The sequence below is a fragment of the Myiozetetes cayanensis genome, unplaced genomic scaffold, assembly GCF_022539395.1.
Source record: "Myiozetetes cayanensis isolate MyiCay16 unplaced genomic scaffold, myiCay2020 scf10, whole genome shotgun sequence".
Lineage (NCBI taxonomy): Eukaryota > Metazoa > Chordata > Aves > Passeriformes > Tyrannidae > Myiozetetes > Myiozetetes cayanensis.
The window spans coordinates 29,879,267-29,906,274 of record NW_026086605.1 but is presented as its reverse complement, the minus strand read 5'-3'; the positions used below and the strand labels follow the sequence as shown (position 1 = coordinate 29,906,274).

General features: G+C 41.8%; 1 protein-coding gene across 8 annotated transcripts in view; it reads left to right on the top strand.

The window, feature by feature from the left end:
* The first annotated feature begins 3,218 nt into the window (after positions 1–3,218).
* Positions 3,219–27,008, top strand: part of FAM13C (family with sequence similarity 13 member C) — a 48,392-nt gene continuing 24,602 nt past the window's right edge. For 2 of the 8 annotated variants that reach the window (XM_050340745.1, XM_050340738.1), the window contains exons 1-5: positions 3,221–3,387; positions 8,259–8,315; positions 10,059–10,257; positions 15,855–15,976; positions 23,568–23,631. In XM_050340745.1, the coding sequence (XP_050196702.1) occupies positions 3,326–3,387; positions 8,259–8,315; positions 10,059–10,257; positions 15,855–15,976; positions 23,568–23,631 (504 nt within the window). In that variant the 5' untranslated portion in view covers positions 3,221–3,325. Of the gene's footprint in view, positions 3,388–7,337; positions 7,498–8,258; positions 8,316–10,058; positions 10,258–15,854; positions 15,977–23,567; positions 23,632–27,008 lie in introns of those variants that run through there. The other 6 variants (XM_050340736.1, XM_050340737.1, XM_050340724.1 and 3 more) reach the window with 5 other exon arrangements.

Genomic DNA, 27,008 nt, shown 5'->3' with positions numbered 1-27,008 from the left:
TATTGCGCTGTCTCCTGTTCTCCTGAAACATTTCTGCCCACTTTTGTCTCACTATGTCTCTCTTCTTTTGCAGACTGTCTTTGCAAGGCATTCACTGCCTGATACAAGTTCATAGTGCCAGTCAATGTTGTTCCAAGCCTATGAACGTATCATTTACGTTGAGTATGTGTCTCTGTTACATGCAAAATCAAGCTGGAGGCTGATTCCTATTTCATTCTTCTTCCTGACCTAGCAGATGTATCATCTCTTGATGATACAAACCAAATAAAGAATGGAATTTCTATGCCAATCTGTCAATCATAGGTAGGCCATATATTAGTCAAATTTTCAGAAGTGAACAGCAATCTATTTCTGAAACCTGGCATCTCCAAAATGTATGTGGACATTTGCTCTGGGGAACTCTGCATTTTTGTTGTCAGCTGAGAGCTGTCATGTGATGGTTATGCTGGCTTGATCAACACTTGGCAAAAGAGGGTAAGAACAAAACTGGGTGTAAAATGGGAAGCTTTCCAACAAAAAAAGTGTTTTTCCATAGATAAGATTTGCAAAAATATGAATCACTGAAACTGTTCAGAATAAATAAGGAAAAACTGATTTTAAAGCCTTCAATTTCAGATTTATTTCTAATGACTTCAAAATAAGAAGTCCTTGTATTTGCTGTGGGAAAGTCCAAAGCTTACTTCACATGTAGGTGTAGCACTATTTTCATTGAGAGTTCAGGATGATGAGAGACCTGGCATGTCATCTGAATGTGGTGATGAAATATATCTGGCAATGAGAATTTCAGCCTTTTAAAGAGTGATGTTTTATAGCATTACAAGCCTAATTGGCTGGAACGTCATTATTGAAAAGAAGGAGGCAAGAGCAGTGTTATATTTTCCTTGAATCTGAGTCTCAGAAGGAAACAGAGATGCAGGTTCAGGCATCTCTGGCTCTCCCTTGTAAGGCCAGAGGCTCTTTGCTTGCTCCAGTCTCACCCAGAGCATGTGGGCAGGAAGCAGGTGGAAGGAACTGGGGTCAGCCAATAGGCCCAACCCAACATCATTGTTGAAACGAGGGTTTGCTACTAAAGACAAATTACTTCCTTCTGCCAGGAAAAGAAGGAAGTACAGTGGGTCTACTGTAGTTCTTCTATGGGGTTCCCCGTGGAGCAGGATGGCTTCACCTCTCTGCTTGGGGCATTAGCTCTGAAACAGGTTCCTGAGTTTGGCTGGCCTTTTACCTTCATGTATTTATTAACACTATTCTGTTTTGAATGAAATTTTTTATTTTGTTGAATGGTTTCACAACCGTACAAGAAGAGACTACCCAATAACACTGATCAAGTACCCTCTTTAGAACAAGTGGAAGTTTGTGAGTGAGCTGAAATAAATGTGAAGTGCTTCCCTAAAGGAGATTTGGCAGTAGCTGCATAGCACCAAAGTTCAGACAAACAATAGAAAAGCGGTGACATTTTAAACTTGGTCTCAGTCCAAAGCATCCCAGTTTTATAAACTGGTTGTCAGACATATTCTCTTAGTAGTAATAACACCAAAGCCCTACAGCATGTTTGCACAGGGCATGAATTTGCAGAGAATTTGGTCTTAACTTTTGCACATAGAAATGGAGAAGTCACATTTATAAGAGCATTCTCTGTTCTTTCCCCTCCTCCTGTGGGTGTAGGTAGGGGAGTGGGGATAAATACTCAGTCCCTCTTTAGGCTCTACTCTAACCAAGCTATGATTCTTATCAATATGATTTTTGTGACAAAAAGTAGTGATTCCTCCACTTGAAATGCTAGCTGTAAACCTAGCCTAACCATTGAAAATCAAGAGCCAACCACTTAAGCATTCTGGAGCATATTCATTAAAAATATATTTTTTTTTTAAATGGAACTCTACTTAATGAGCGTGTAAATTGAGTTTTTGATTGCCACAACAACTAGGAGCATACCTTTCATTCAGTTTCTCTCCTGCAAGTAGAATAGTAATAAATTTGTATTTCTATGGTCAGACCCAAGAAACTGGAAAGAGGAGGAGAAAAAAAAATATTGAGATTTTAGTTTTAAGGCAGGATTTGATTGCTAACCATTGAATTTAGCTTTTCTCTAAACCCTTCTCTCACAAAGCATGCTACTCTGTAGGGCACGAGTCCCTGTAGACTGGCTGTGACATTCTGGTCCCCAGGTAATTCACGCCGCCGTGTAGATTGTCATATGTGTACAAATAAGGGAAAGAAAAAAGCCGGCAGGGAAAGCTGGGAAGGGGTGAAGGTAAGATGCACTGTTAGCGCTGTTGGTGAAAGAAAAGCAATTGCCAGGGCTGAGATTCCTGGCTGCGACTGCTGCCTGGGAAATGTGTGTCAACACCACACAAGCTGCTGCGCGGAGGAGGAGGAGGAGGAGGAGGACGCGCCCCTCTTTATCCCTGCTCCGCTTGATGCTGTCACCTGCGAGATGCCTTTGTCACAAACAGCAGTGCTCATAAGACGTTGCTGTTTGCATTGCCATCTCCCCCCTCCAACCCAAACAACAACAACAACAGCAAAATCCCGTCTCTGGTATGTAGCAGTGAGATTGCTCCCCCCCCACACTCCCTGCTGCTATAAGATCCCAGGATGATCCAAGAATGTATTTACTGGATTTGAGGGGTGTTGTTCCGGGGGGCGAGGGGAATTCCACTGCTGCCTCAAAACCAGCAGTTTGCAATACCCTGAGTTGACCCTTCTGAACGTATTAGATCAGATCAGAAACATTTTTGTTGCAGGAGCACAGCAGCCTATTCCTTTCACAGGAATGGTTTCATCTGCTGCTTGCTGTTATCTTAATAACCTTTCCCTACTTGAACTGTCCTTTCTGCCAGTTTATTTTTTTCATGGAATCCCTTGGGGTTTGGCCATGAGCTGAGAGTGTAAGAGACCACTAAACAAGAAGAAAACCTCCAGAGAGCTTAGCTGGGCAACCTTATTTAAGTAATAAAAACCGCTGCGTTTGACGAGCCAATAACGTAGAGCAAACATTTAAAGCACAGAACGCCAAACACTTGTTTGTAAACCTAAGCCTTTATGAGGATCACAGTTACAATTATAAAAGAATATGATCCCTTTCTGAGCCTCCCAGCCTACCTGCATCCCTGTGTTAATTCAGGGCGCTGCTGGATGGGCTTTGTGAGTGTTGCAGGACTAATCCCTGTGGTTCCCTGATTATGAGCATGTGCAGAGCAGCCCAAGGTACAGCCGTGCATGTAGAGCGAACACACAGAGACGTGCCTTGCAATGCCATGTTGGTGCATGTGTTCCCACAGCTGAGAAGGACACAGGGAGCCCGCCTGCCTTGCTGATTTATCTGATGTGTTCTTGTTTCTGTTTCAGCATTCAGGAGAATTCCTTCAACACGACAGCTTTAGCAGAGTAAGTGAGCACTTTAAAGATGTCCTTATTTTTACACAAGAATGATGAGTTTAGTTACTGTAGAGAATAATTGTGAGTAGTGTGTGAGAAGCCCCAAGCTAAGTGTCATATATTTTGATTCAGTTTTCTGTAACCTAAGATATATTAGTGACTATGGGAAGGGTTGCATGAAGCAGCTGCTTTTAAATGCTCCGTGACCATTTAGCAGTGAATTTTGTATTTTGGGTGAATATATGCTTGGTGCACATCACCCATGTTTAAATGCATGATTTTCAGTGTAGGATAAATACCCTGTCAAAATATTGCTCATTTCTGGTACTGAGGATCCTGACAAACACAAGTATGTCAGTTTTCTAAGGACACATGGTCTGTATTTACCACAAGCATCATTAGAGAAAAGAATTCTTTGTAAATATTTTGAAAAAAACCCTATGCATTATTTAGACAGGCCAAGTACCAAATATGTCATTTCTTCATAATCAATTCCATAAACTCATTAGAGAGCCTTTTGTACATATAATGATCATAAAGATATCTAGGTGTGTTGATTTTTCTTGTTGTTTTACAGAGACAGCAGAACAGAACATCAGAAAGTTAGAAAGGCAAAGGCTTTAGGAACTATTACTAATGAAATAGTCTATGTCTTGTTTTACTCTAAACCATTTCAAGATTGGTGTTCTCTACATTATTATCTTGCATGCTTTTTATTATTTCAAAAGCTTTTGGGGGAGATTCCTCAGCATTAAGTGCCAAGCAGTTTTTCAGGAGGGAAATGGTTTTTAGATTTGTTTGTGCATTAGGTGAGTATTACACTGTTAAAGTGCTCATAATTTAAAACACCTTTGTTGGACAGTGAGCTGTTTGCCTAAGTGTTGTGGGGACAACACACATTCTGAAAGCAGGCCAAGTTGTAATTGTCTGAGCCATCCCTAGGTGTTATTATAATAACTACAGGAAAACTAAGATTTCATAGGGATCCAAAGAATTTCCATCTCTTATACGGCTTTGCTTTATTTGGTTACATTGCCTTGCTTCATTTAATAATTTAACTTAGTCATGCATTTTGTGTGATTGTGGCAGATATGGAAAGATTGCACAGAAGCTAATAAATCACAGAGTTTTTGGTTTTGTTTCTTTTTTTCCCCTCCTCCTTCCCCCATATTTCTATTATTTAAGAGTTGAATTGTGGTCTGTAAAATTGCAGGATGCTCCCCCTTCACAGAAAAATATCCAGATTACAGAAAGTACACCTTTCTTATTTTTTTCCTCCTTCCCTTCTCTCTGTCCTTAAGTACAACCATTGTTTCCTGTAGAGATGCCCCTGGAGCAGCCCCCAGGCCTGTCTCCCCTGTGAGGTTTCTGGGACCCAGAGGTGATGTCCTTCTCTGTGGGGCTTAATACTGAGCCAAGAGCCAGGAAGGTATAAAAGCCGAGCGTGTGGTGCCAGCCCTGCTCCTGGGGAGAGGGGTGCAGACTGGGAGGCAGCAGAATGGCAGAGCTAGGCTGGGCCAGGCATTGCCTGAAGGCTGAATCTCCCTCATTTAAGCTGCTGTTGGTTCTGTTTTGGGGGCTTTCATTTTTAATCTTGTATTTCCAAATAGGAGTAGAACCGTGCTTTTGGGAAACAAAGCAAGTGAACAATGACATCTGAAAAGCATTGTCCAAACGAACAAACTTGGTTTCCAGAGCTAATTTTTTTAAGTCCTGTTTAGAGCCTGCCCCCAGAGCCCGTGTTTCAGAACTGCTGAGGATACACAATTCTCACTGATTTCAGCACTCGTCGTTTGTGCTGGCCATGTCTGAAAATAGGTTACTTTTATTTAGCAGAATAAAGAGAGAGCTTGCCATGCAACTTTAGACACCCTCATTTAACAATTTCTGTCTTTATTTGTGCTAAAGGTAAGATCAGGGCTTCCCAAATGATATACAATCAGTGATACAGTACTTTCAGGAACATTTCTCCAGACAAGGCAAGTGTCTGGGCATGCAAAGCTTCCATCAGGCCATGGATGCAGCCTGGTTTGGAAGTTGTTCATGTGAACATCTTAAAGTCAGCCAAAGGGAGCAGTTTTCACATGGCTCCTATGGAAAGGTGAACATGGAAGTTAAAGAAGGTGATCTCATTAAACCAATCTCATTAAACTGGTTTAATCTCGGTCAGCCTGTTGGAAGAAACGAATAGGGGCAGTACTGTACAGAATCAGAGCAGCAGTCCAGATAGACTGGGATCCCATCTCTGACCTGATTCTGGCCCATGCCACAAGACCTTACTGGTCTGGTACTGGATGTACTTTTGAGAGACATATCCATCTGTCAGTAGTTAGACTGGGAACTGAAGGAAAAGGATTCGTACCACTGGTTTTGTCAAAAGCCTAATGTAAGCTCCAGCCCATATGGATTTATGGCAGGAAGGTGTCCTGGCATATTCTCTGACGTTTTAGGAATGAGTGAGATGCTGCTGCAGTTTTTGGTTGGTGGGAACTCTCTCTGCTATATGGCCACAAGATATTACCAAACTTACCAAAGTCTTGAATATCACTCTATTTGTTAAATACAGCCATTCTTGGACAAAAAGATTTACAAGTTACTGGTGAGAGGGGGGGAATGTGTGCATGTCTGTTTTGATATGTGCAGACAGGTGGCATGGACACATAAGATGTATTTCTTTGAAAAGCCAAGGTAAAACACACTGTGCTTTAATGATGGATATTTGCATTACATCAGGAATTCGTCTTTTTAAAGGTCCTGCTATGGTCGTAGTCTCCAACACTACCTTGTGTGAGTGAGATTCCTGGTTAATGTTTATTTTTACACAGAAATTTCTGTTAGCAATTTCAGAGAGTGTTGCTTCTAAACGTCCTCACAATCTTTTAAAATTACATGGTGTTCTCAGATTCATTATTGCTTATCCTTCCTATGTGCTGTTATCCAGTTGCTCAAATACATTTTGTCATGCTCACTTACGTTGTTTATAAGTTCTGTCTTGTTTTGTGACTTCTATCAGTTGCTGGATGCTGAGTTAGGATCTCTGCTTCTCCAGGTCATCTTAGACACTGAGTCAGCTCAGGAAAGTAACCCCCAGGCACTTCCTTCAGTTAAGAAGTGTGCACACACAGACCTGGTGGGTGGACCTGTGTCCAGTCACCCACTGTCCTTCCAGAGAGTGTTCCTGATTGCCAAGATGGTCTTTCAGGACCGAAGGTTGCCAAGTGTGGTGACTGGGAGAGGAGGGGGTGAGTGGAACTGATGGCAGAGACACTTCCTCCCATCCTCTCTTTCTGAGGCACACACAGGAGGGAGAGTTTGTCCCTTTAGGAGGCCCCTGGCCTTTGCTGGCTGTTGCTTGGCCCATGGTGCACAGCACATCCTGTGGCATCTTACCCTTACCTGTGTCTGTGCTGGGAGCTCTGTCCACCCAGCTCTGACCTTGACACTCTCTCCTCACAGAGTGTTTCCTTTCTATTTTTTTCTCCCTGTGAAATATTCCATCATGTTGTCCATCCACGTTCCTGGTTCCTTTCACACTGGGTTTCCTTCTTCATAAACCCAATGTGTCCACACTCACACCTTGCTGGTGCCAGACACCCATAAGGTGGTGACAGACCAGAGGGGAAGGTGTGGCTGGCATCCACAGGCAAAGGAAAACAGATTTCTACAGTGAATTTATCCATTTTGTACATCAGCCCCTGTCTTACACCCATCATCCCACTTTGCCTTATGGGGAGAACTGCGCTGGTTGCAGCAATATTGTGTGATTAAGGGGCATCTGCAACTGGAGTTCTGAGTTCCAGTTGCCAGCAGCAAGTGCTTTCATCCATATGCTGATGTATTCAGGAAGTGTAAACACTTGAGTGTCCCTTTAAATATTTTCTGCTGCAGTCTGACTTTTGATATAGACACCAGCACAAGGCTGGTGGGAAAGAGGAACACATTAAAAACCTCGCCATCAAATCACAGGGCAGAGCTATGGATGTATCACCGAATGTGCTCCGTTCTGAGCGGGGCAGCTCTGCTCGAAATTTAAGAAGTACAGGCTGCTCCCCCCATAATGAAGAGACTCCTCTGCCAGCAAACTCCAAGAGACCCAGGCCTGCTTAGTGTCTGTGCCCTGTGAGTACGAACTGAGGGTGAGGAGAGAGCCCCGACTTTTCCCCAGAAATAGTACCAGGCAGGGTGTATGTATATTTTAGGAGTGTATGCATATATATGCATGTTTATTTGCTCCTAGGCTTTGCAGGAATATCATCCACAGTGCAATGCTCAGCTCTGAGTGGTTGTTGTTTAGCATATTTATCCAGATTTCTCTTTTGATTAGGCAGCCTTAGGACAATTCTGTTGTTTCTGAGTTAAGGGGATGTAAACCACTAAGATTCTTCAGGCATCTTAAAACATTCTGCTAGTTCACTTTTTTAAGGCTTAATGATCACTTTATAACTTAGTTGGGGATTCTTTTTCCTGCTGCACAAAGAGTGACTGCTATATGATAGTTAATGTTTTTGTGAGTTTAGGAGAAAAACACCCTTAGATAATTGTATCTAGTAATTTTTGGGTTTAAAGTGAATGATACTATATGCAATTAAAATACAGAATTTCTTGTAATTTTCCTGTATTTTTATGGTAACACCTGAATTCCCTGTAATTACATTCATCTCTCTGAAAATCATATACCAAATTGTGCACACATAACATCTCAAGTCCTCCTCTTCCTCTGAGATTTAGACTGTCATGGAGCAGCTATGGCATTAAGTGACTCTAACTAAGGTGTGAGAAGAATAAATGTGTTCGTACTTTGAGCTGCACTGTCATGTTATTGAAAGCTAAGTTTCTGCAGCTGGCAGAAAGTCAGCAATTATCTTGTATTCATTTTCAAGGTGTGACGGGGATTCAGACTCTGTGCATGAAGATCAAGCAGGCACTTCCAGTCCCAGGTATCCTACTCTGTCTGAAATCCACTGGCAGCAAAAGGAGCTGCCAGAGTGCTTCTGTTAAAGCATTAGAAAGAAATCTTTATTCTCAAGGGAATGCAGAATTTCTCGGGTATTACCTGCAAAGTCTATTAGTGTTTCTGGGAAACAAATATTTGTCTAGTATACTTCTGTGTAATCAATATTAAGATTAATTACTGATGTTATTATATGACTAAATATATTATGGTCTCTATTCTTAACTTCACATTGTATTACTGTCATTGAGATGCAGCTTTGGTTGCTAATAATAATTTTACTGTACAGCAGCTGGTTCAAAGTAGTGGTAAGTGGAGTTTTGCAACTGTGCAAAGGATATGCTTATTGATGAGTGCCTCTGTGGAAAAAAAAATCCTTCAAATTGCAATTTATCTGAAGCATTCTTGAGGCATATCTCTCTCATGGCTGTGTTAGTGTATGTTGATTGCTAGACTGTGTGACTTAACCTTTCAGAAAGATTTTAAAGTCAGATCATACCTTAAAATTAGCAGCACTTGTGCACATTGTTGAGATGCCCGTGGGCTATACAGCACCCTACGCTGTAACTATAACAACTGCCTTGGAGCACACTTGCAGAAGGCATGGGCAGCAATGGTGTTCAGCTCCACAGGCACCCTGTGAGCATCCATCTGGATGGTGATGGGCCACAGATGGAAAGCGAGTTTGGCAGCTCAAAATCCTCAGGAGAAAACATTGAACTAGAAAGTTATGCTTTCTAAAAAAAAAAAAAAATCTCAGAGGTATTTAATTCAATAGTCCTTGACTCCCTCACTTGGGAAAGTTTCACACCAGGAGAGAGATCACCTCTTAGCTAAACCATTAGGATTTTACCAGCTGAAGCTAACATCTGAAATTCCCCCTGCAAACTAAGCTACAGCCAGGGACTTTGGAGCAGTAATGCCGACCTGCTCATCCTGCCAGCTGATCAGGCAGCCCAGCATCCTGCACTGCAGAAACTTTCCTAATGGTGCCATGGAGACACCACCAGGGGAAGGCGTTGGGCCAGTCTAAGGCTGGAGTGACTGGGCGTGGATAGGACTTGCAGGGTCTTCTTGGGACAGCTTGCACCTTGTAGGCTGGGTGGAGACTGAAAATGTCTGTCCCAGACCCAGTGGTTACCTGAGGACTCGTGAGTAACAGGGTCTGCTTAAACCACCAGGTGTGCTGCTGTACAGGAGGATGTTCTTGCCAAACTGGGAGCACATGGCACTTGTCCCTTCCACCCAAACACACCTCTGGCTGTTCAGACCCTACTTGAATGGCTACCTCCCTCACTTTGTTCAAAAGCCCTCAAAACCGGAGCCTGTCAGAAGGGAAGTGAGACTGTGGAAAGAAACTGTTGTATATAATGAGTTTTTTGTGAGATTATAACTTACAGTGAGTCATTCAGTGGGGAAAGGTCTTCTGCATTAAAAGGACAGCTTCAGATTTTATTTAGAGAATGTGAACTACAGGGCTAAAGCCAAAGAGTGCCTCTAAAACTAGTCTTATTTAAGTAGTTCTGCAGCTGAACGTGTAATAATGCTGACAGTAGTTTAGGCTCACGTTACTGACATATGCAGTGTTTGATGTGTAGACCACTCAACTTGGTAAAAGCAAACGCAATGTGCCATGAATAGCTAAGAACTTGTTGCTCTTTTTCCTCCATAATGTTTTGACAGGTGTCTGAAATCCTGCCTGATGCATTTCAATTTTACTTTCTTACAGAGATGATGATAACAAAGAAAATTATCCGGACAACGGTGCTGTCTTAGAGGAAAGGCAGCTGCCTTTGCAAGGCGCTCAGCAGCACAGACAGCAGGCTGTGATCGACTGTGCTCTAAAGCCTGAAATGGGCAACCTAAAGCTGAGGAAACCCAAGCCTATTGCAAAGCTAGAAAATGGAAAAAGCCATGAGGAAAGTCAGGTAAAGAACTAACCTTGCAAGGGGTAGGTTCGTGGCACGGTGTCTGAGCAGACATAACTTCTGAAATGCAAATTGGGACCCCCTGTTAATTCATGATGTGATCGAGACCCCACAATAATCTACCACCACAGGAAATTTCTTTCAGGCAGGGAATTGCAGAGAGGGCTGTGTTGCAACTGCTGGTCCAAGTGAGTGCAGAGCATAGCTGAAGATATCTCTCTTTAGATTTTCTGTGTTTCCTTGCACCAAATATAAAAAAAACTTGGTAGTTGCAGCATTTGATTAGACATTTTCTGTTTTGTCTGTTTGACTGAGGATCTCTTGCACTGGTATTTTGGCTGCCAATAGAGAGTTTTAATACTTTCCCTTGATATTAATTTATGTTTTTCTCATCTTTGAATGACAAGCCTATTCCAATGTGGATTCTGGTAGCAGAGCTCTTGCTCAAAAGCTTCGCAGGTTGAGTTGAGGAGAGCAGAACTATAACTTTTCTAAAGGGTATAAAAGAAGACTAGAAATAGAGAAACTTCTGCTGCTGTCTGTGGAGGTACATTTGCTATGTCAGCTCTGGAGTTGCCACCTCTCAGCAGCTGCTGATAATGCCTCTGTTCTTCCCTGGTGTTTCCCAAGTCACATCTGATGTGCAGTGTAAAGAATAGAGCTCTGGTGCAGATTTAACTCCTCAGCTAGAAATATATCCAAGAGAGTTAATATTAATGTTGGGAGATTTGCTGGTCTGCAGTAGGCACAAAGCCTGATATCTGTAAATACAGATGTCTGTATTTACATATCTTCTTTGATGTATAATGTATTTGGCTACATTTTGTCTCTCCTCCCTTCTTGTCTGTGGATAGAAATTTGCAGAGCGCTTTCTGCAGTTCTTCAAACCCATCACAGAGTAGGAATTATTTTGGACCTTTTTTTTTCAAGTTTATAATGGGATTTCATAATTTTGGACAGAATGTCTTACCTTCTAAGTGAGAACTATTCTTTTGAATCCCAGAAGGAAAATGAAAAGCAAATGGCATCCCAATGGTATTATCACAGTCTCCTACAGAAGGAATATCAAACTCTGACCTAATCTTCCTGCATGTTCTTCTGGAGCTCATCCCAGAGATAAGCAATAACTGGGGTTTTTTTTGCAACTGTATTGCATTACTAGGAAATACTATTTAGACTGCAGGAAGATGAGGTGTAAATGTTTATCAACTGAAAAGAAAAATGGTGGGAATTTTGACCTATGAAGAGCAATCGGAGGCATATCAGGAATAGGAATCATGAAGAAGTCGCAGACAGGGCACGATCTGTCTCATAGATTATCTGTTTTTCTTTCAGCTACTTCCAAGCCCCCTCTCTGCCTTCTCCCTGTGTGTGTCCTGCCTGTATCTCTCACGCAATGAAAGCCAACACAGCACAGATTTACTGCTCTGTAGTGTTTTACATGGTCTGAAGTGGTTATCTGAAAATGTTGATATTCTTTCCTGGGGAACTTTATGGACATATAATTAGACTGCCATAAAATGCCAGTGCAACTGAAGTATGCAGCCTCTGGAAGGAAAAACAGTGTCAGGCAGATAATTTTCACATCACTCAAGGGCTTGAATTAGGAAAGACAAAAGTGGTCCTGGGCTCCTATGCTACCTCTTGGCATAATGGAAGATGTAAGATGAGTAGGCACCATTTTAGCTCTGATTTATGGGAGCACTTGAGGATGAGACTAGTGCAGAGCTTTGAGTGTAATTGGTAACATAAAAACAAAGCAAACATCCCTCCATAACAGTAACTCCGCTCATTCATAGTGGGAATGGTATCCTAGTACCAAGGGAGACTTTATGATGGATATCCTATATCCAAACTGAGTTCAATGGTGCAAGCTGTTATGGACAGAGCTTGCCCCTGGGAATGGTTTGCAGTAGGAAGTTGTTTTGGAGAAAAGCCTTTATTCTCATTAGTAAGGATGCACGTGCTCCTTGACCCTGAGCGCTCACTCGCTGCATCTTCAGCTGCCTCGGGGGCTTTTGTTCTTGAGGAAGGAAGCATCTGGCACTGTTCATCAACAGTGCCCAAGAAAAACAAGATTCTTCTTGCAGAAGAGCCCTGAGAAGGGTTTGTTTTTGTGTGTGGGCTCTCATTGGGATCCTTGGTGTGTTGTGACCTCCCAAACCCTGTTGCAGCTACCTGTGTTAACAGCCCTAGTTGAGAGAGGGCGGCAATTCTCCATTTTGAAGTGGAAAGCAAAGTGCTGCTGTGTTGTTTCTAGTGGCTGTTGTTCATGTGCATATGGCAGATTTTTAATATTAGAGGTGGGCCAGGTGATGCTTTCAAACACTGCAACTGCATATACCTTCCTTTGGTGACACACCTTGCCACCAAACCACTCCATGGGATAAATCCTTGCAAGGAGCCGATGTCAAGCTGAAAAAGAGCACTTTCTGAGTACGTGCATTTATGAAACAAAAGCATGATGCACTGCACATCATGACAGAACAGTTCACCCTCATTTTCCTGAGTTTATTGATAGAGTGCTTTTACAACAGTCTCCTCACTTCCCCAGCCTGACTTGTCTGTGACATGAGAAACAATGACAATATTGCAGTGACACTATCTCTTTTAAAGGTGTTGGTCTGATAACCCAAGGAACTGTTTGCTATTTGCTCCTATATGTTTTAATCCCATGAGATTTTTTTTTATAGAGAACTGTGCCTTTAAAATTAGAATGCTCTGTTTCTGATGGAGTAGAATTTCTTCCCCCAAAACTAAAAATAGAATCATAGAATCGTAGAATACTGGGCTCCTCTGAAGTAATGGAAGTTTAGTTTGGTTGTAGGGTTGTATATATCTGTTAAGAGTACCAGAGTACCAGAGAAAAGAGCAGTATCAGGTGACTTGACCACTTGTCAGATGATACAATGTCACTGCAGTAAAACTGTGCTTCGCATGTTGCGTGCAGTTATTTCTCTGGGGGCAGGAGCTGGGTATGGATGCAGCTCCAACCTTTCCAAACAAAGTATGGGGAGAGAGGCAGGCTGCTGGAATGTGATCACACTGCTGCACTCCAGCTATTTGGTTTCTTCTTTCCTGTGGTTTCATGAGTTTCTTTAGCAATTCTGCAACATTAATCTATAGAAAATGAAATTAATTAGGATTTATTTGACTTCAAGAGGTGAAGAAGCGTATGCCCAGAGCATACTCCAGGGAGTCAGTGGGAGAACAGATGGTGAGGAATAGAAAGTCTGCTTTCCTTGCCCAATCCTTTCTCCTGTCACTCACCTTTGATGCACAATCATGAATATAGATTATTAAATGAGTCATCCTCAATTTCCTTATTGTTACTGAGACATAATTATAAAAGGACACTAAACAGCTAGCAGGTAGGTAGAGACAGTAAAAGTTCAGTTTTAAAGTCTTGCTATCAAGGTAAATGATCATAAAAATGAAATGATGGCTTAACAATCAATGCCTAGAGCTGGAAATGCTGAAGATTGTTGAGTTAAATTTTCTATTTTGAGTATAAATTAAGGGGCAAATTGCTTGGATGTCAAAGAGCTTCCAATAATTTGACAACAAAATTGTGATTTTAAGTGTACAGGAATACAAAAACCAGAGCTGCTGTTGCCACATCAGCTACACAAGCACACAAACGTGTCAGGCAGTCTGCAAGTTCTGCTTCAGTTCCCAGGTATACTCCGTTTATGTTTAAACCATAGCTCCCATCACAGATTAAATCTCTTCAATTCACTGTCCATTAAATGTGCCTGCCTATTTTCTTGGATGGACTGGCATTTTCAGGAGGTGTAGGAGGCACTTTGGCTCAGGATTCATTTCTGGCTGTTTTCTGTGTTGACGTAGCCCAGTGGGGTATCCAGGGCTGTGCTCCCAAGTGCTGGTACAATATTTACATGGTGCTTCCATTGCAGAGAGATGGAAGTGTTTGTGTGTTGGATAAAGGCTGTGAAGGATATAAGGCACTTTCTGGAGTTCAAAGACAGATTAAACTGCTCTATAATCACAGTAAAGTATGCATGTACTGTAATTCAGGTGCTCCGAGAGAGATGGGTTATAACATGCTGAGATTTTTTAGGGGGAATTAGATTTAAAAAAAAAAATTAACTTGTGAAACAAAAGTTTATTTGTCTCAACATGTGTTTATCCACGATGTTAATTTTTGGCTGCTTCCAAACCACATAGTGTTTTGTGTACAAAACATGGTAGTGATTGTGCAGCACTGAGACTTCTCAGCAATGCCTGGAGATTTCCCTCTTCACAGACTGCTTAGCAGATGCAACTTCATTGTAGAAGCTTCACCCTCTTTAGTGAAAAAGAAACAAAAATAAAATAGAAGACAGTACTCTACTGTTGGAGGCCTTTGACACATCAGGAATGGATTTCACTGCTCTTTAGAAATGAAGGTTCCACCAGGAGTGTTTCCCTAGGGTTACTCATTAACACCCTAATAACACAACTTATGAGCAGTAACAAAGACATAAAAAAAGAAAAGAAATTAACACCTCCAAACCACCCAACTTCTCAAACATCAAGCCTGCAAGGGTTTATTGCCAGGACTGTTGTCCTCAGCTTTTCCTTTCACCTTGAGTTGCCATGTTCTCTCTACACTGTGAGTTGCCATCCGAACATTTCTTCCCAAACTTCTGACTTCCATGCATCCAACTAAGCTTTGAAAACGAAGCAAAATCAGACACATGGCTTTACCAGAGAAGTGAACACTGTTGTTTTGCAAAGCACATTGTATTTTAATTTGATAAACTATTAGACCGAAATATCAGATTATAAAAGCTAATAAAGAAGAGGGGAAAAAAGTCCCACTTTGATTATCACATTTTCAAAGAACTTAATTAACTTATCCCATTGCAATGAAAGGGAAATATTGCAGACCATTTTATAGGTAGGAAAATTTACATGTGCTGAACACATCTTGTCACAGTCCTACAGCTGGTTTTTGAAAACTTGGAGTAAAATGTGTACCTGTCTCATTCCTCTTCCCTTACTCAGTTTGTTGGCCTGAATTGGCTTTTCTATTTTCTGCATGGCAGGTTGGGTGATGTGACTTTTTTTCCTCTCAATGCCTTTCCCTCCTTCTGCAGTAATACTCTATTCATAAAGCTACACATATTCCAGGGAAGGAAAAGAGGAAAGTGGTTAAACCTTGCAAATCTTATTTAAGTGAACTGCATTTGCCTTTTTCAGGCAGAATTTTTCTGATGATAGCCAAGTAGTAAAATTACTGATATATGAGAAAATAAATTCAAATGAACTCTGTGTATAGCACCTCTTAGCTCAGAAGCTGGCATCTGTTATCTAACTAACAAACAGAAAATGGGTTACAGTCTGCTTTGGTTTCAAAAACTGTTTTCCAGTGAAAGAACATACCACTTTGTTTAGAACATTTTCTAGTGTGTGTTTCCACATGTTTCCAGACTACTACAAAAAAAAAACCCAACAAAGATCCACAATCAGCATCCAGACTCATGGAGCAATTTTTCTCTTAAAGCAAAACGTTCAGCTAAGCCTGATCGGTGCTGACAGGGCACATTCAATTTTCTTTTTAAATTTTTTTTTATTTTGTGTGCTTTTTGCAGGAGCTGGAATGTGTATTGCCAGGCCTTCCAGAGTGGCAGGGCAAGGCTGGATCCTCAGCTAATGACTGTACACAGAACGTGGCTCTGAGATGCCAGGAAACAGTCGTGAGACTCCAGCCAAGGTAAGCCTTGGGATCAGACAGCACATTTCACTTCTGATTAACTGTAGGAAAGGCTAATTCATGTGCTGCCTTTTGTATAAAATATTCAGAGTCCTGGCTCTCATTGGCAGTTGTATTCTATATTTATATGGCTAGGGCTTTTTGGAGAAAGTGAAAGGGATAAAGATAAGGATGCAAATTTCATCATTCTTTAAACCCCTTTACATTTCAAGCGGGAAGAATATCCTCATTTCAGAAACTTCAGTTCCTCTGTGCCAAGTTTCAAAAATATCTTGCTACTTCTTTTCTTCCTCCCTCCCTCTCCTGCCCCCCCCAGTGCTGACTTGCCTCACTCTTTCTCAGAGCTGTATTCTAATTGTGAAATGGGAATGGGAACCTGCACATCCAATTTTACCATGGATGTGCATTTATGTATAGTTTAGACTCTGGGTGCTGTGGCAACTGTGCTTGTTCCAGTGCTGGGAAGGGTACAGTGTGTTCAGGTCAGACATTAAAAAGTCTTGGTGGCAGGTAACTCAGTTGATGGTCGAGCAGCTCAGCTCTGATAACTATTGGAAGTCACAGATTCTACCCTGATCCTTCACAGTTACACAAAAGGCTAAAAATGAGGTTTCAACTCACCCAGCTGACCAGTGAAGGTGTGTCCTAAGGATAAGATTTAGTTCTTACTAAATTTGAGGGCACTGCTATACCATTTTTTCATGCTGAGGTGCTGGTTTGGCCCTGCTTTTCTGTGCACAGTTTTTGGCAGGTAAGCCTGCAGGTCCCTGCTCTTTGCCTCGAGGTGCACGACAGCCTCGGTGCTCTGTGGAGGGACTGAAGCAGCAGCAGCACATCCCTGGGATGCTCAGGGCACAGCTATTTGACATTCAGAGCACCTAGATGTTTGCTCCAAGGTTTGTTTCCAATTGGGATTAGGTTGGCAGTGACAGTGGCCATCCAAAGGCAATTTGGTGCTTTATGTGAAACAAACTGGTTGGTTCCACCACAGCTTTTAGTTGGCAACACTGTAAATTATATTAATTCGTGCTCTCAAAGGAAGGTTTAGCAGAATGACCAAGCATATAATTACCTTGGACAAAGAACTGCTTTTGCCCTCCAATGGTTGTCTGTGCAATTGAGACAGTGCATCTCAGAGAGAGTTTCTAATTAGGAAGCCTGTCTTCTCTTTTTCTGGCATTCTTTATGCTAGGAAAGAATTGCATGGTTTTCTTGTAATGAGGAGCTTGGTGAGTTTGGTATCACAGAGTTAGACCTACCTAGTGCCCCTGCTGGTGGGATGCCCGTGTATGGGTAGATAACAAAGTAACCGGTAATTTTGAAAGGAATGTGGTGCAAGGAAAATAGATAAGAACCAAATTAGAGTGTGCATGAAACAACAGTCACCACAGCAAAATTCCCCTATCCTCTTCAACAGTTTGGCATTTTGAGTTTGCTTGGTATTAAACCATTGTTCACTATGCTGTTTATTCCTGCTTAATGTCAGGGTAGCTCCTTAGAAAGCCTGCTATCCACAAGGGCTAAATCTGTTAAATAATGGTACCTGGATTTACCATCCTAAGAGCTGTGAAAGCACAGTGATCAAATCTCAACCCTGTCCATCTTTTAGTTTGATTATACTACAAAACCCAAACCAAACAAACAAAAAAAGGTAGGTGACTTTACTCTCAAATAAGGAACTTTAAACAAGGAGCAAACAAGCATTAATACATGATCCTGGCATCACACACACTTAATTTACTTTAACTGCCTTAACTGTCCTTGGAAAAAACACTCCCACCACCCAGCTGGGGCAGGGGGACTTTGAATTACATATGCTGGAGTTACCACTTTCAGTTTGGGAGTCACTGTGTCAGTGACTTCCCTGAAGGGCCACCACCAGCTTGCCCCATCCCTCTGCTGTCAGGCAGCTTTGACAGGGTCCCAGCAGTTAAACGCCCCTGTCCCGGCTCACACGGGTCCCTCTGGCTGCTGCACTGGGATCACAGCACCGACTCGTGCAGCAGGCTGGGACACTGCTGCCAGGGAATGACGTCTTGCCCTGCCTTCTGCCTTCTCTGCTGTGGACATGGCAAAGGTTAAGTATTCAGGTTTGGCAGCTGCCAGCAATCGTAGCTGGGTTTGGACAGAGCACATCTGCTACCCCCACTAAATTTGAATTTCAGTCTCTTCCACTGTTTTTGCCAGGTTACTGGTAAAATTACCCATGCTCTGGGACACTGTATCTGCCTGACTCATAGAGTGAAAGCTCTCTGGTGTTTAGCAGGAGATGGGTACACTGCTGCAGAGGTGACCCTGGGCAGGCTCTCTCGGTGTATCAGATGTGTGTGTGGAGGATACAAAGAGGATTTATTTCTGTCTCACAGGAAGAAGCAAGGCTGATTGTTTCTAGGGCGGCTTGTTGTTACTTGTGCTTTAACTTAGCTTCTGCAGACTGATATAGCTCTGTCATTAGTCTCATTGGAGTTTAAAGGTGTAAATACCTCTGAACTGTATGGAGCTTTTTAAGAAATCTGTTCCGGTGAGTGTGGGGCAGCTAAAAACAGGGTAGTTTTAATTTGTCTAAATAGGGATTAAAAAATACTGAAATACAAAAAACTTTTCAGTCCAGTTCCCGTTAAACAGAGAAATTTAAATTCAGGGTAATCTATCAAGGGATGCTCATAAACAGATATGTGACAAAGAAGAACAGAACAGGCAATGTAAGAGCAGCAATCCACAAAAATATGACCTACAAGCGTATACGTGTGGATTGTTTTTTTGAGGCAGTACTTTCATTTTATGAAACCACCAAAACAATAAAGGAAAGGTTTTGTGGGATTTGAGGAAAATGGAAGAATATTCTTGGTGAAGAGGTTTGCAGTGAGAAGAATGGGGAATACTGTCTTGTTCTTGGCTAAGCTGTTCTTGGCCTGTGAATCAAGGATTTCAAATTCAGGAGGTGTTTATCGTGCATGATTCATGAACATCAGGATCAATTTAGTATATGGAATGCCATCTGCATAGAAGCAAACCGTTACATTTTATTCCCAGAACATGAATTTCTAATACTATTTCCAGTGATTACAGTGAATGCTGCTCTGGTCATTGTGTGTAGCTGCGTTTGGATAAGAGAGTAATATAATTTGCACCTTTGATAGACAAAAGTTATATTGCAGGTCCTGGGAACAAATAAAGAGAATTGCCTTTTCTTAGCAGAGAGTAGGAAAGCCAGGATGGAACAATACATATGATTACAAAGAGCTGCTCCTGCCAATTGCCTTCTCAAAGGCAATCAGCAAAACTGGTGTGGATTGCAAGCTGTGTGCAGTTACCTGAACAGAGGGTGGTGTTTCCTTCAGCTGCCTGTTACAAGGCACTCTGGGGCAGTGGGAAGGTCAGTGCTTCAGAGAAGGCTGCATTCCATCTCAGCGTGGGAACTACACTTTGGGGTTAAGTTTTCTGCCAAAGAAAAATCCCTGAAAGTTCCCCATCTTTCCCATTCCCCAAATAAAATGGGAATGGAGTGGTTTCATTTAACAGGACTCAGCTGGTCCCTGGGTTGGTTCCTAATTTCTGCAGAGTCTTTAGGGTAGCAGTTGCTGTCAGACCTATGACTGTTCTCCAGGAAAACTGGAAATGCCAGTAGCCCTGGGCTGTCCTGGTTCAGCCAGTCTCCTGAGGTTTCTCTGATCCCCCAAGGGAGGTCAAGCTCTAGCAAGGCTTTTGGTATTTAAGTTTTCAAGGCAAGTAACTGTTGAGAGAGCAGTTCAGGCTGGAACTCCTTTGGTTTCCAGGCTTTCTCCTGAACAGCTACAATTCAGGGACGAGTGGGAGGGAGCAGGGAAACTGCAGAAGTGCTGATGTCCCTGTGCCATATGGCAGACCTGCATGGGTGAGGCAGAGCTTGTGAGGTTACATCCCCTCACCTGTACAGGCAGCTAAGTGAGCGGTGAGAAAGCTGGGAAATAACTGACCAGTTCCTAAAAACAAGTTCTTCAGAAATCTTGGTATTAAAACAGTAGTGTTTATGGTTTCAGTGAGACTTCTTGTACCCAGGCATGGAAAATTCTCTGAGCATGCTTTTGGGCTGCAATACAGCTAAAAAAAAAAATAAATAAAAGAAAAAGTGGGGAGGGGGAGAGGATAGAGGAGCAAGAAAAGAATAGCATCTCACTGTAGCTCAAGTAAGAACTGCTCCTGGTGAGTATGAGAGGCTTTCATAGTAATAAAAACAAGTGCTGGCTGCGTTACATAAGGGCTGTGATTGATGAGACAGGCAGTGCTACGCTGGCTCTCTGTGCTTATTCCATCATTCAGGGATTGCCCAGGGAGTAGCCTTGGGCCACTGATGATGTTTTTCTCTCATTTTTCTCTCTTTATGTTTACCCCAAAGCCTGCTGCAATTCTGCACTGCTTTCTAAGGAGTCAAAGGCATGCTTTTGAAGCACCCACCTGCAGCCCTGTGTGAAGGTGTTTGGATTTCAGAATGCCTTTTGCTATTTGTGGAGGTCTCAGAAAGGACCTGTTTTGTTTTCCCAGTGCTGAGATGTGCTGGCTGTGGGTTCTGCCTTTCTGTGAACTCGTGTGATGTGACCTGTGGATGGGCTGAATCAGTCCCCTGACACGGCACTGAGACGCTGTTACCCTTAGGGGACACCCTAAGGGTGGGTAGGGTAGAACTGATTCCTAGACTGGAGACAGGGAAGGAGTGCTGGGCCAGGATAGACTGACAGTGAAACTGGAGAAGGAGTTTCATCCCACAGGATACTGTGTGGTTGTCCTGGCATCACCAGCGCCAAGACACCGAGCACGTGTGGCATTGTGGTGCATAAACACATAACTCAGCTGAGGATGGGGCTACTGTGATCCAGAGCTGGACTGCGGTAAATTTCAATTTACAGAATACAATGCTCCTTTCTGGGTTCCATCTACGAGCTGCGATGTGAATTTGCTTAGGTTATCTTCAAACGTTTTGCCTAGCTTTTAAAATAACGTGGTTTTATTTGAATTTTATGCAAGTTTAGAAGTGATGTCATGCATAATTCAAAAATGCACATGTTCTGGTCTGTTTTTCAAACAGCACACTGCTCATGCAAATTGATCTTCCCCTTGAAGTCTGGTAGGAGCTCTGTTATGATAATTAGTATTTAGACTTTTTCGTGTGTGTGTTAAGTCCACAAGCTTCAAATGTACATATTACTCATTGCATCTTTGCCATCTCTGTCATGGAGAACAGTATAATTCTGCCAAAGCCAGAGTCTATGAGGGAGGGTGAGAGACCAGGCCTTTCATGTTTTGTAAAGGACCATATAACATATATTTGAGTAGGAGACACGGAGAGAATTCCATTTTCATTATTTTACATGATGTAAATTATACAAAATAAGGGTGCCTGCAATTATTCAAAATTTTAGCTAAGGCCTGAAATAATTTTAATGTACTCAGCACAGATGGAAAATTAGAGCTTGTTCCTGCTGCTTTTGAAGTTAATGGATATTTTGTGATTGACTTTTAATGAGAGTAAGATCCAACCCATAGTCATTAAATTGTAAGCCCTGTGTTGCCTGGTGACAATCAGAAAACTTGCATTTGCCTGGCAGAGCAATTAGTCTTGGTGAAAAGGAAAAAGCACACCACCAAAAATCTCTGGATAGAGTAAGATCAGCTCAGCACACGCTGTTCATGTAAATGCTCTTCACACAAAAATGGTCACTCACCCTAACGATTTCAGTATCTCCAGAATCCTAAGAACACACAACTAAGAGCATCATACTCCAGTATTTTTAGTGAAAAGGAAACAGCAAAATGCATGACTAAATGGACTTCCAAAACAGCAGACAAGAGCATCAACCTGGATGAGAGACAGGTGGTACTTCATGGCTGCTGTAAACCTTTCAATCTCCAGAGTGCAACACTCATGAGTGATACAGCTGTGAATTATGTAGAACTTCATAGAGTGCCTGTATGAACTGCTTGCTGGCATTTAGGTTTGGGTTTGGTTTGTGTGGGTTTTTTGTTTGTTTGTTTGTTTGTTTTTAATTTATTTTATTTTTACTTTTTTAAGGAGATTTCACATTTGCTGTGTTATGCACCTTGAAAGGAGCCATTCAAATGAATACCAGAAGTGTTCAAATCTGACATGTGTCCTTTTCATCCTTTCCTGTACGTCTAGCTCTAGTTCAACGCAATAAATCACTGTAAACATTTTTTCTTCATTAGTGAATCGGCTCTTCAGCTGTTTGTAACCTTGCAGCTCCCTCCTTACATGTTATTAAAGCAAACCACAAATACTGCACTCTTTCTCATTAAATTAGTCCTTTTGCTTTTCCTCGTGTTTTCTTTAACTCCCTTCTGCTGTCTCATACTGTCCTCCCCGCTGGCTAAGAGCAGGGGTTTGGTTGTTAGGCATTAACTTTTTTGCATCTGTGATTTCATTTTCCTTCCCTTCTCTTCACATTATGGAGACATTTGCTATTCATTTTCAGGAAAGAGGGCAGGAAAAGAATCTGTATGTGGAGAGCTGTGTAGGGTTGTAGTTAGGTGCTTGTTCAGCAGTCAGCCAAGGCACCCTGCTGCTCTCAAGTGTTGTCAGAAATCACTCACATCTGATCCTGTACTGTGTACCTGTGGGAGGTGCAGGCTGGCTGGGCTGTGAGGCCTCCCATTCTAGTGCTACTTGAACCCTCCTCAAAATGACTCATTTTTGTTACTATGTGAATTGCACACCTTGGATCCTGCTTGGAAGCAAGTGATTGTTCACCTTGGTGTAGCTACCTAGTGTGTCTGTTTTGATAAGGAAAGTGGCATATCCATCCTTTCAGTCTTTAAATGTCTCATAAATCCACGAAGAACTACAATAAACATCTATGAATCTGTCTGTACTGGTTTTGAGGTCTCTAGAGATCTTTACAACTATTTGTTTTTGCTGGGATGACTCTGAGCATGGAAAATTTCCATGTGGAGAAGCAGCAATACACTGAAAGAAAGCCAAAGGTATGGACATCTCTGATGGCTGCAAAGTGACGCTCACGCAAAAATGTGGATGTCTCTCTCACAGGATTTCCAGGCACTGGGGTCTTTGTGAAACGTTAAAAACAGAGGTTAAGTAGAAAATTGAAGATTGGAAGAATGAAATGCCAGCAAATTTAAATATGGGAAGATTTATTCTTTATGTTTCTGACACAGGAAAGCTTTTTTCCCCTGATTTAAAGCACATGGGAGAAATTGTGCTTAGATTTAAGCATATGTTTGAGATATTTCTTGGCTTTAACTCTATTATCTCACCGGGACACTGAACTGATCACGCCTCTGTAGAACTTTTTCTGCATGACAAAATAAACCCACATTGTAATGTCATAGTTTTGCAGGACTTCATTCACAATTTAAATGTATTAGTTAGGATTCCAGTAAAATCACAGCTATTTTGAATGAGGTACAAAATACAGATGTAACTTCTGCAGAGAAGTTTTTGTTTGTTTGTTTGTTTGTTTGTTTTAATAACATAACTTTTTGGAACTTATAACTTATGTACAGACATGATTAAAAGTTTGACATATTTGCAGCACAGATAAGCAGTCTACTGAGTGAAAATTCTTATTTTGTTTTGTAGAACAGATCAGAACACAAGCACTTCACCAAAGGAAGCAACCGATCAATGTAGCAGCTTAAATGAGGTAAGCTTAACCACAGGTTGAAATATGATGCTATAAATTTTGAATAGATGTTTGGGTTTTGTTAATTTTAAGGTCTTGGAATAATGTAATCTCTTGAGAATCTTAGGTTGGCTTTTTAGTGAATCTTTCTAGTCATGTTATTGGAGAAAAGTTTAAAAAGATGATATGAGACTGCCATAATAGTTTAAAAGCCAGAAGCTAGAGATTTAAAAAAAAACATTTCAAACCAACTTCTTGCTGCTTTCTGTTTGCTCAGGAAAGAACCAAATGCTCAGTATTGACTGGGTGAAATGCCATCTTTCAGGAACATTTGATTTTTTCCTCATACTAAAGCTCAAAAGTGTTCACCTATTAAATATGTCCTGTTTTAAAATAAGGAGTTCTCAGTGTTGCTAAAACTTGCATAAATAAACTATGAACAGTACAATGTAGTGAAAAAGGTGCTCTGGTTGTTAGATGGGAGGAGGGGAGAGTTGAAGAGGGGAAGCCAGGAAAGCCAAGTAACACCTGTGACACTTGAAACAAGCTGTTTTCTCGGGGATGTGCCAGGAGCACAGTGTGAGTGGAGCACAAAAAAGGTGTTTGAGTGATCATATCAAACAGTGGATGAGCCTGGACTAGGTCCTAACAATCAGCAAGATACTGGGTGGGATGAGGGGTGTAAAACCAAGCTTTGTGGTTATACAAAGTGTGAAACCTCGCAAAGCATCTCCCACAGCCTTGGGCACCTGCACAGGAGCACAGATACGCTCACACACTGCAAGGGCAGCGGATGGTACTGGACCTAACAAGGAGCAGACAACATTTTTAGTGCAAACCAAGACAACAGAACAACAGAAGCAGCGGGGAAAGGGGGGCAGGGGTGAAGAGAAGTCCATTCCTGTTAAACTGTGGAAAAGACAGCTTTGTTTTCATAACGAGCCAGGGAACATCTATGTCTATTAATAGACTCCTGACTTTCATTAGGGGAAAACCACAGTGTGCCCTTTTAAAGGAATTCAGACTTAATCTTGTCCCTGCAATGAATTATTTCCTTTGCATTTGTGTCACTGTTGTGCAGCTCACTGTTGAAAATCTGAGTGCTAACAAGGAAGGCTCTCTCAGTGACCAAGCTTAGGGAGTACACTCAGCCTCTGTCGAGCCACTTAAGGGCCTGGGGGAAATCATGAAGTTATTGTTTCCTTTTTGAGAAACCCCACTGCAAATACTCGCTAAAGCTTCCACTTGAAAGCTTCCATTTAAAATCCTTGCAAAGGATTACTTTAAGGTTAGATGATTAGATAATTAAAATAAAGATAAGACATTAAAACAAATCATTAATAATCAATGAGGAAGGAGCAAGGGCTACAACCTGGTGTTTTCTTTAGCAGAATCTTAGATTTTATTGTGTCTCAGATCTCCTGCAAACCCAAATGGACATGTGTCATAAGAAAATAAATTCCCTTCTAGGATTAGAGAAAATGGTGTCTCTCTTCACTGCTCACCCGTGGCATTATGCAGACCCAGGGCATATCTTGTTCTATCTTATTGTTACTTGTTCATTCCTCATAAAGGAAGTTCTGAATTGAAAATGTCATATGCCTCAAGATACAAATATTGCCATAACAGATACTGCAGAGATTTATTTATGTTCACATAAAATATGCCTATCTTATTTTAACCTGAACTCTCAGGATTAAAAAGCTGTTCCAATGTGACATATAAAAGCATTAATTTCCTTAGAGTGAAGAAACTGAAGAGGTTGAAATTTGCTCAGTTTCTTTTCTATATGAATCTCTTCAAAGGCCATTAAATGACGAAAGCTTGGATTATTCTCCTTCTCTGCCCCAACTGATTTCATAAATCCAGTAAATCCATCTATAAACTGGATATAATAGAATAGCTATCTTCCTGTCCTGGAGGGGCAGGACCAGGCCCCAGGGCAGGGTGCAGGCATCCTTTATGTTCAGAAACACCTTGTGTGGGTCAGGGTGATATCAGTTTATGCAGAAGGAACCAAGTCTGGGCTTTGCTTCTCACCCCTTCTGTCAGGCTCCTGACTGAGACTGGGCAGAGTTCACGGCTGGGGCAGGCCTGTTCCCTTCCCCTTTTCCCTCAGTTCTTAAATTTACCAGATCTTAGGATGTCCACAAGGATGAAACAAAGGATGCTGATAAAAGTAATGCTTTATCAGGGACAGAAGTTATTTCTAAGGCCATGACTGGCCTCCTGGTCCCACGGTGCTGATCCTGCTGGGCCCCATCTGGAGAGGGGGTTACTGATGGCACCCACCAAGATGAAGTTTATAGGCTGTTTCAGGGCACTGCCACTCATGGCCAAAGCATTTTGGTGATGCAGTGGGAGAATTTGTTCCCTCAGTGGCCCGTTCTCCAGAGGGATTTAACAGTGGGTGGTACTTATCTCTAGATGTAAGGGATTATCTGCCATGTCAGTAATTCCTTGCCCTAAGGCCTCCACTCTGTGTTTTTGATAATAATTGGTTGGAAGGAGAGATGGTCAGTGGGGTACAGGCTACAAGCTTATTTGTTTGTGGAGATGGTGTCTTTACTACAGGCTGTGCTTCCTTTGCAAATGGCAGTCCTTTTGTTCTGTGTCTTCTCCAGCAGGCATGGGTATGATATTTTAATGACTGTGTTTTCTTAAAGCATTATCAAAAATACCAAACAGGTGAATAGCACTACGCTGTCTCTCTTCCTGTTTTTCATCCAGCTTCCTGTGAATGTCGATTTTTCCATTATTTGGAATAATGAACCTTGTATTTTTCTTCAGTGGAATTGGCAAAGCTCAAGGTCTTTGAACTGTCAATTGCTTTAAGAGAACATAAGAAGAGATAAGAAACCTTTGTCCAAGACAATTACAGTAGCTTCTTTTTCAATACTTCCAGGATACTCTTCTTAAGAGGCAAAAATATGGTTATTTTTCCAAAGAAATGTAAGGATCCATTTTAAATATTAATGCATTTTTATTTGCATTATCATGGATCAGGAATTACTGCATCAGAAACACTGGTGCTGGGCACCAGAGGGAAGCTGGAATGAGCATCAAATCTGAAGTGTTGGAAGTGAGATCATGAGCTGATATGAAATGCCACATCTTAAATTACTTCAGTTATACTTGTTCTTCATCTAAGAGCTTACTAAAGTTGTTGATGGTACCCACCAAGGCCTCTGTGTATTTTAGCTGTTTGTTTTGGGTTCTAACATGTTTAGCAGCTTCTTTGCCTGGTCCAACCTGGGCAGCCTTGTGCTTGGCCTTTTCTTAAAGCCGTGTCTCTGTGTGTGTGTCCCTGTCAATATGTGTTGACTTTTCATGGGTGATGTGCTGTGGCAGCACCACAGTACTCAGCTGTGGTTTGGGAGTAAGGTGGGGTTGATGGC